Here is a 9,586-nt window from a genome sequence, read left to right on the forward strand (position 1 = left end):
AGAAGAGACAGTAGAACCTCTGAAACATTGTAGTGGAGTCCCCGTCTTGGATGATATATTGTTGTGAGCTGCACAATGTAAAATGCAATTTTATCTGGTTTTTATTGTTATGTATGGCATTTGCCTCTTATGTTAGCCGACCTGAGCCCATGTGGAAGGGCGGGATATAACCCTAATAAATAAATAAATAATATCCTTTTCATCCTCCTCCCCTTCTGGCGTGCTCCATCATGAATCCTGCTCTTTAGTAAAACTGTTTAATGTACATGTATATACCCATGTACATACTTATTTGTGTATAAAATGGGTGACTTACATTCTTTTCAATACACCCTCAGCAATGACAGTTTTATTTAAGACTGCATTTGATTAGTGGAGTTTTTTATTGGCAGTCCTAATTGTGATTTTGTGGACTTCTATTAATTTTTTAAATAATTATTGTGTTAATATTTACATTGTAAGCCACCCTGAGTTTCTCAGGGTAGAAAAGCGGCGAATAAACGTTTTAAATAAATAAATAAAATGTATAATATAAAAATAAATACCAGCATTATGATAAAGAATCAGTCACTAAAATATCTAAATTAAAACCACCACAAGTGCATGTACCACACCTGGGAATTGAATTCTGTGTATGGAAATCCAGAGCACATCTGGTCAACTCCTCGTCTTGACCCACGGGGGGACATGAGGACTTTGTAGCCTGTGAATGTAACGTGTAGGAACCCACCGCTTTCCACACTGCGTTAAATGGAGGGGATGAGGATAGTCAGCCTTCTATACCTTCTAACTGCGGGGATGGGGTGAACTACGAGGAGGTTCTGAGAGGAAACTGTGACTCCCCTGTCGACAGACCTCACAGCCCCAGGAAGGCCCTGCTTTGCTGGCTGCGAATTGTTGCTTTTAGGCTGCCTTGTAGAAGAGAAGAAGAGATTGGATTTATACCCTGCCCTTCACTTGGAGTCTCAGAGCGGCTTACAAACTCCTTTCCCTTCCCCTCCCCACAACAGACACCCTGTGAGGCGGGTGGGGCTGAGAGAACTCTGACACAAACTGCTCTTTTTCAAGGACAGCTGTGCCAGAGCTTGTGACTGACCCAAGGTCACATCAGCAGGTGCAAGTGGAGGAGTGGGGAATCAAACCCGGTTCTCCCAGATTAGAGTCCGCGCACTTAACCACTACACCAAACTGGCTCTTGTGATGAGAGGCCAGAGAATAGTGATGCTTGTTTCCCTTCCCTGTCTTGCAGGTATGACTTAAAAGATGATAAGAGCACCTAGTTGCCCCAGTGCCTCCTTTCTGAAACTTCACCGTCCAAGGAGTTGAAGAACTGGCATGAACATCTCCACCATCCTTCACTGCAGGATTTTAAGCTCACCCCCTGCCGGACAGGCTTTTCAGTGTTTTGCTTTTAAGCAATCCTGGTGTTACATTTTTAGAATCTTCTTTTCAGTGTGAAGCTGGTAGGGGTTGAGAAGGGAGTGACGCGTAGGCGATTTTTGAAGGAGGTGGGCAGATTTGCATCCTGCATTCACCCTATGTGCTTCTTTCAACACAGCGAACCACATTCTGCCTTTTTTCTTGACCAAAGAAGAGAGACTTTTCTTTCATCCTTCCATTGAAGACAAAGGTCCTTACAGGCTTGCTGTGAGTCGACTCTTTCAGCAGCCACCGGAGAGGCTACTAAGTGGGCCTTGGGGCTGTGTGTGCTAGCTAGAAAGGTTTAAGAATACCAACACAGAGGGACCAAATATTTCCCCATACTAATAGTGGGTGAATAACTGACTGACTTCCTTTGAAACAAGGGGTCCCATGCCTGAGCAGGGTCACTGGTGTCCCCAAAGGGGACCAAGTAGCAGCTTTTATCTAGAAAGGGAATATTGTCTAGCTTGTGCAAGTGACAGGGATTTTGACCTAGCCCCTCTTGTTAATATGGTTTGAAACTGACACTGGGTCATTTTTTTGAACCAAAGGTTTAAAAAGGAGAGGGTGCAGTGGCCCAGTACTTTTTATTTGCAGTGTCTTTTATATCCCCCCCTCCCGGTCTGTGGGCTCCATGGCTCTAACTCTTATGTGGGGTGTGGTGCCCACGCTCCCAGCATCAGCTCACCGTCCACACCTGCTCTTTCTGTTTCTGACTCCTGTAAAGGGAATTGGTGTGTTTGACTTCTTGTCTCACTGCTTAGTCTGCTGCTGCTGTCTGCAGTATCTGTATTTGTGCCACGTTCAGCTTTTGGGGAATTTTTTAAAGATGAATGTTGCCTGGTGCCTTTTTGCGCCCCAGTCCTAGAGCTGGTGAGTTGGGTGAAAACCTCTTCCTCCTCACCTTAATGTGCCAAGTTTTAGGACTGTGTGCATTCTGTAGCAAGGGAATTCTAGTTTCAAATCAGATTTGCAGGTGTGCAGAGAATTTATCTAACTGTATATGGATTCACTTGCAATATCTGTGTTTTGACTGACTTTGAATATATTGTGCAAGGTGAATGGAAGGAAACTTGTGGGAGGTTGTGGGGAGAGAAGATTTGCTTTGCAGATCCAAAGATCACAATGTTTTATGAGGCCAGGGTTGCTTAAACAGTAGGGTCATCTGGCTGCTGTCATTGCTTTGCTACAATCAACTAGAAACAAAATTTAATGCAGCAGATCTGCAGCTATTTTAGCACTATTATTCCTCATAAAAATCTAGCCATACCCATCTTCAAAAGAAAGATTGTACTATACCTTTATTCAAAAGTCCCATCTGTGCAACTGTCCCTTTTAGCAGTCGTTTTTTACCTGTTTCTTTCAAAGCAACCTCTGTTTTTTGGCTTCTCCCTCTATTTAATCTCTTCCAGTTCCTGAACTAAATTTAATTACCTAATTTCTGCTTCAGGAGGGAGGGGAGTTAGTTACTGGTTTTCTTTATGCAGCCCAAACAATTGCTTATTTCTTTTTCATTATTGCAATTGTACCATCACAATAATAAAAGGGGGGAAAATACTGAATAATTTCTTTGGCTGCACAGAGATAATCAGTAATGAAAGCCCCCCCCCCACCAATACTATAGCTAAGGAAGTCAACAGGCTAATTATGACTCTGAGAAGCAGAAGCCTCTCTAACACATAATCGTAAATGAAACCCCCCCCCCGACCAATACTATAGCTAAGGAAGTCAACAGGCTAATTATGACTCTGAGAAGCAGAAGCCTCTCTAACACAGCAACAATAAGAAAAACCACTGTAACAAGAGGCTAAATAAACAAACTTGATTGTGATTGATTTTATATACCTTGAATTATGACAATTAAGAACTACAAAAGCTTACAATTCCACTGAGGTGTATGTACTGAATTTCAGAGTACATGTCCAGTTTAATTTTCAGTTTGAATGGTGCCCCACATACAAGATTTCAATAATAGATGTAGAGCTACTCCTGGAATGACTGTCACCTTTACTGGTATTTATATAAACTTTGTTGTAACATTGATACTGGTCTCAGTGAAGAAGTTTAGCTAAACGAGGGGGTATGTACCGGAGATCCCCATGTGATGATTCTTCCTTCAATGAATTCTTCCTGGTGATTCATCTCTCGATGTTGATGTTTTTTATAAGTTTACAAAATTGTACTTACCTGCTCTGAAATTGAGTACATAGACCTCAGTTGAACTGTATGCTTTTTGTAGTTAATAATTGTAATTATTCACTATTCAAGGTATATAAAAATCAATCACAGACAAGTATATTTATTTATTTATTCAGCATCTTATTACAGTGGTTATTGTTGATGGCCTCTCTAACACAGGCAAGGAGAAAAATGCCTGGCGACAGTAGCCCAAAGAATCCTCAGGAGTATTTTGTTTGTCCACCCCAGACAGGCCAATTTTGCAATAGCATTTGATGTTTTTTAAAAAAATAAATAAATCACAAATCAGGTCTGGAAAAAAATGGGAGCTGAAAGAGACTCCTTCCAGAGAGCACATGGGCAGCATGGCATTCTCCTCATAGGGCTGGATCCACACTAAATGTTCCATTAGGAACATGGAATTATCCTGCCTCCCTCTTCCCAGTGCAGTCCACTGATCTCCACAAAATGTTGGTCTTGAGGGACAGTGAACCCTGAATAGTGACATGAGGTGGGTCTGTAGTGGGAAAGGACAATTGGTTGAAATTGTCAGTTCTGGGGTTGGATCCTATGAATCCCTTCTGCTAACTTGAATCCTTTGACTCTCTCCTGCTAACTTTTCCTTCAAGGGAGAAAGACTTCCTCCAGTGGCTTCTTCTGATGGAGAAAAGTATTCCTTTGCTGAAGGTAGTCTTTCTCTATTGGACAAAGGCTTGGTGGAAGGAAGTCATAGGATCTGACCCTTACTCTGGACCCAGCGCATTGCCTGAAGTACCTGGGCTTTGGTTCACTCAAGGGTTTTGGGGTTTTTTTGGTTTTTCCAGATGATCCATTTAGTTCTTTGAAGAGAGACTCTAATTGTTTTAACAATTTTAAAAATCATGCCGATAAGCCCTCAGGGAACTAAATCCTGGCCGATGCCTGGCCACAGATTTCTTGCTGCCTTTCCAGAGTGTGCAATCTGAGATGGGTGGACAGGACATCCTTCTGGCCTTTCCACAGTACAGGAAAGGGGGACAGGCATTTCTCTGCAATGCTGCCTGACCTGCTGCTGCTCTTTTCCTGTCCTTTGCTCAACCACCACAGCTGGATCTCCAATCTCCAGCCCCCTCCCCTTTCTCCGATTGCATGCAGTAGCTCCCGAGCTGCCATAGAAGCCAAATCCATTATTTGTTATCTATTTATAAATGATTTTTGATTGCTTGTTTCTGTGCATACGAGTGTCACAGATATTTGAGAGAGCAAAACCTGCTTCTTCTCTGGATCTGGCTCTCCTCCCTCTAGAGCTTGTCAAACTGCAAGTGGGGCCGGGGGGGGGGAAATGTATGCCTGAAAGGAGTTTGGTCACTCTGCTCCCTTCCATGCCAAACCAGGGCTCCAATCTGCGCTACTATTCAAGCAGGCTTTACTGTAGGAATGTGTTCCTGGCACTTGTGCCTCTTGTAGCAGCCACTGTTAACTTGTCATAGCCAATAAAGAGAAGAGGAAAATGTGTCTGTGCTGTAAGATTTGTTTATTCCTTACCTCAGGCAACGAGAACATGGCGAAGAAAACTGCACCCTCTTGCCAATCATTCTGAGATTCTGTCATTCCAAACCTTCCAAGGTTAAATGGTTGCACCAATGAACAATTACATCCAAAGAAAAGAACTGACCAAATTTAATTGACATGAGGTAACACCACCTGACAGGTCAGGTATACAGTACAATCCTGAACAAGAGTTACATCCTTCATAGTCCATTGAAATAAATGACCTTAAAAAGGTGTAACTCTGCCTAGGATGGCACTGTAAAGCAGAAAAAGGTTAAAGCTGTGCTCTGGTAATCCCACTGCTCATTTGTTGTTACTCCAGGACCAGACTGGAGAAATATAATATCCAATGGACAAGCAGACTCTGGATCCAAAATGGATGATTCAAGGCATGTGTCTTTTCTCTGTGTCTTGTTGTGGAACAGTTGCTCCAGTTCACCATCAAAGCTGAACAGCCTAAGATGGGGCAGCAATTCCATACTAAACAATTAAACAGTTTAATGGTGGCTGGGGTATACTGAGCCCCAGATCAATAGAAGAAATGACAAATAATATTTGTTGCTGCTGAAGCCAATCTTTTAATAGGAGCAGCTTGTACTGACCAAGTTAATCTCTGGTCAAACCAACCCCCTAAGTATTTAAAATAGGGGACCTCCTCTATTATTACCATAGATTTGCTACTTATGGTGTACATGAGATTTTTTTTCAAAAAACAACCACCTTGGATTTTTGATACTTAACGTTCAGGTGTTCTTCTAGGCAACAGGAGACAAAAACCTCTATCAGAAAACAACATCAGTCCTGATGTTGTTCTTGATAGGAGAACTGCATCATCAGCAAAAAGCAGAATATAAACTTTAACGTTAGCCATAGATAGAGAATAACAGTCCTGGGTAGAGACAGCAGAAATCATATCATGATGTGAGTTAAACAATAAATGGCCCAACACACACCCCTGACACAATCCCTGCTGTAGGGGAATTACATTAGAAAGTTGTCCATCTAACCCACAATGGACTTAGAATACAGAATCTCAATCAAAGCCAACAGTCAATAGATGTTAATTCTAATTTATACCACAATCGGGCGTGGGGTACGTTATCAAAATCTGCCTTCAAATCCGTGAAGGCAGCAGCAAGGATTCCCCAACTCTTGGCTGTATATTATGTTATGTCCAAAGATGATACTGTACCAGCCCCTCGGCTAAAACCGGCATGTTCCCTTCCCAGGATTTTATTAGTTTCCAACCAGTCCACAAATTGTTAATAAAGGACAGAGCAAAAAGCTTCCTGGCCACTGATAAAAGGCTGGTTGGCCTGTAGTGGATGCCTCCGCTTTGTCTGCCTTCTTATAAACTGGGATTATCATAGCATGTCTCCAAACAGATGGCATAACTCCTGTCGCATTTGTCTGAGCGAATACAGATACCAGTATGTCCTTTCCACCAAGAAGTATTGGCTTTAAAGAGTTTGGGGGGAATTAAATCTACACCAGGGGCCTTCACATTCTTCATTTGAGAAATCAGAAAACTAATTTCAGATGGTCAAATGGCGCAACTCTGGTAATTCAGATGGAATCCTATCACTCTAATAATCATAGTTACTGCAAGTCAGATCTAGCAAGAACATTAACAGGTATGCAATTAAATATGAAATGATAGGTATACAATTAAATATGAAATGAGAATGGGCTCCTAGGATGTAAAACAGAACTAACTTCCAAAATTCACTCAGATTTCTATTATTTCTGGCAACTCTAATTAGCTTTTGTCAATTAGTAAGGCAAGTGGCTTCTTTACTCTTGCATATAGCTTGTCTGTATGCCCCCCAAAAAAACAACAACAGAAAAGCTTGTACTGTAGATGAAGAGCTAGAATGCCTGTATTATATACTGTAAGTGCCTGATGGCAAACTTTTTTTAAACACTTAAATGAGGGGGTTTTGGTAAATTTCAAGGCCATTGGTTTAGAATAAGTGGGCAACAAGTGAGAATAAATTTGCTCTAACTTACAACAGCTGTCATACACTTTATTCTGGATACAAGAATTATTAGGCAAACTTATTCATAGAAGTAAGGGCATATGATCACAAGCAATGGTTTTCCCCACTTCAAGATAGTTTACTGAATCAATCAAATCAGCAGAAATAAGAAAATAATCTGTACTGCTTGCCCCAAAGTTGTTCAAATGGGTAAATTCCCCATGGTCTATTCTCTCCTTTAGGCCATTCAAAATAATTTTCTACTATTTTCTACTATATACAAATGTGGCCATGAGTTTACCAAATAGATTGATTTTATATCTCTGGATAATCTATAAGGATTATTAAAACAGCTTGCTGCTTCCATTAATGCTCCCGGAGACATAGAATGAAAGATTTCTAGGGCAGTGCCAGTACATGCATTAAAATCACCCCAAAAAATAAAAGATGCCCTAGGATGTCTGCAAGCCAAATAATGTACATAGCTGACAAACTGATCCCGAAGAGTGATGGCCGACTACTTCGTTCACTGGTGGGAGGGGGAAAGTAAACATTAATTAAGATCAGTTTTAAGAAGCCTTTCTTTCTTTTTTTGCTTCATCATAAGAATTTTCCAGAGAAAGTCTTCCCCACTTCCATTTTAGCTCTAAAAGTCAACTTCTTCAATAGAGTTAGTGTAGTGTAGCTGTTAGCATGCCAAACTGAGACTTTTGAAATTCTTGTTGCTAGTTACACAATCCAGCCAATCAGGGACCATATAGCAGTTGTGATGACATCAGAATTCCATGGAACTATACTGAACTATATGATAATCCCCCCTCCCCAAAATCAAAATTATAGCAAAGCTTCCTCACACAGACCATTTTGCACACATTATTTTTAGTTGGTTTTTACACCTCACTTTTCACTACCCAAAGGAGTCTTAGAGTGGCTTACAATTGCCTTCCTGTCCTCTCCCCACAACAGACACCCTGTGAGGTTCTGAGAGAACTGTGACTGACCCAGGGTCACCCAGCTGGCTTCATGTGGAGGAGTGGGGAATCAAACCTGGTACTCCAGATAAGAGTCCACCACTCTTAACCACTACACCACACTGGCTCTCACTGGTGTCTACACATACACACTCTACACACAACTATTGCTGAAATGAGGAAAGGCATACTTTGGGAGGGGAAGCAAATATGGTAGAATACAGAGTCAGAATACAGGATGATCTTGACAGGCTGGAAAACTAGACTAAAACAAATAAAATGAATTTCAATGGGAATAAATGTAGAGTTCTGCATTTAGGTAGGAAAAATCAAATGCATAATTAAAGGATGGGGAAGACTTGTTGTCATGATCTGGGCTGTGCCACCTAGGGTTGCCAAATCCAAATCCAGAAATATCTGAGGACTTTGGGGGTGGAGCCAGGAGACTTTGGGGGTGGAGCCAGGAGACTTTTGTGATGTCACTTCCTGTGATGTCACTTCCAGGTCAAATAGCAAGTTATGTCACTTCCCCTTCCAATGATGTCACTTCCAGGTCAAATAGCAAGTTATGTCACTTCCCCTTCCAATGATGTCACTTCCAGTACACTGCACTGTGGCTAATACAGACAGGCAGCCAAAAGCATCCTTTCCCTCCCTCTCGCTTTTTTTTTGGGGGGGGGAGCGAAAGGACGCCCTGAAATGGCTGCCTGCCTGCCCTTTAAAGTGAGCAGCTGACGGTCAGATGCAGGTCACCTGTTAGCAGTATAGACCACAGTCCCTACTTAGACACAAGTCCCTACTCATTTATCCGCAGATCTCTGTAAACCATTTTCTACAGGGGACCCCTATTGCCTGTGTAGAAAATCCCTCTTCAATAATTCAGTTTTGCATCATTTGCAGAATCCTGGGAGAGTGGGTGTTTCAAAAATTCATACTTTAGACAATTAGTAAGATCAGGATTATGCAGTTACTACAACACTTTGCTCACCAAACCACCCAAAGAAGGTGCTCCCTCTAAACTGTGGAGGCGTGTGAGTAAAAATTCTACTTGGTGAGCTACTGGCATTAAAGTTGTGAGTGAGCGATTTGGCCACTGCATCAGTTAGTTTGCTCTGGAGCCATCCTTCCTGAGCTAAGACAAAACTGTGTGAGCCGGAGGCTAAAAAACCAGTGAGCACCTCAAAGGGAAGAGTCACAGAGGTTCCACTTCCAGTTCGCTTTCCTAAGCCCATTCCCCCAAAACATTAACCATGTGCCCATACCCCAGGTGGTGGTGATTCCTAGGAAAGTGTGCACATGGGCTTGCCAACTTTTTATCATCATCTAGTCATTGGGATGTACTAAAAGGAAGGACAAGATTGCCCTTTGGAAACAATGGGAGAGACTTGAAGGCCCACTGGAAATAATGGGAGCCAAGAATGCCAATTGACTTGCATAGGCTCCATTGAAATACATTACAGCTCAAGAAGAGTTGCAAAGAAAATGTGGAATGGATTTTCCATTAAG

At 41.9% G+C, this 9,586-nt stretch overlaps 1 protein-coding gene across 1 annotated transcript in view; it reads left to right on the plus strand.

The window, feature by feature from the left end:
• ESYT1 (extended synaptotagmin-like protein 1) overlaps positions 1 to 3,059 on the plus strand; it is a 68,116-nt gene extending 65,057 nt beyond the window's left edge. Inside the window, exon 28 of the mRNA XM_015423648.1 lies at positions 1,250 to 3,059. Within this exon, the coding sequence (XP_015279134.1) occupies positions 1,250 to 1,280 (31 nt within the window). The 3' untranslated portion in view covers positions 1,281 to 3,059. The remainder of the gene's footprint in view (positions 1 to 1,249) is intronic.
• The last annotated feature ends 6,527 nt before the right edge of the window (positions 3,060 to 9,586 follow it).

Source organism: Gekko japonicus, unplaced genomic scaffold (genome assembly GCF_001447785.1).
Source record: "Gekko japonicus isolate JY-2015 unplaced genomic scaffold, Gekko_japonicus_V1.1 scaffold33, whole genome shotgun sequence".
In the NCBI taxonomy this organism is placed as follows: domain Eukaryota; kingdom Metazoa; phylum Chordata; class Lepidosauria; order Squamata; family Gekkonidae; genus Gekko; species Gekko japonicus.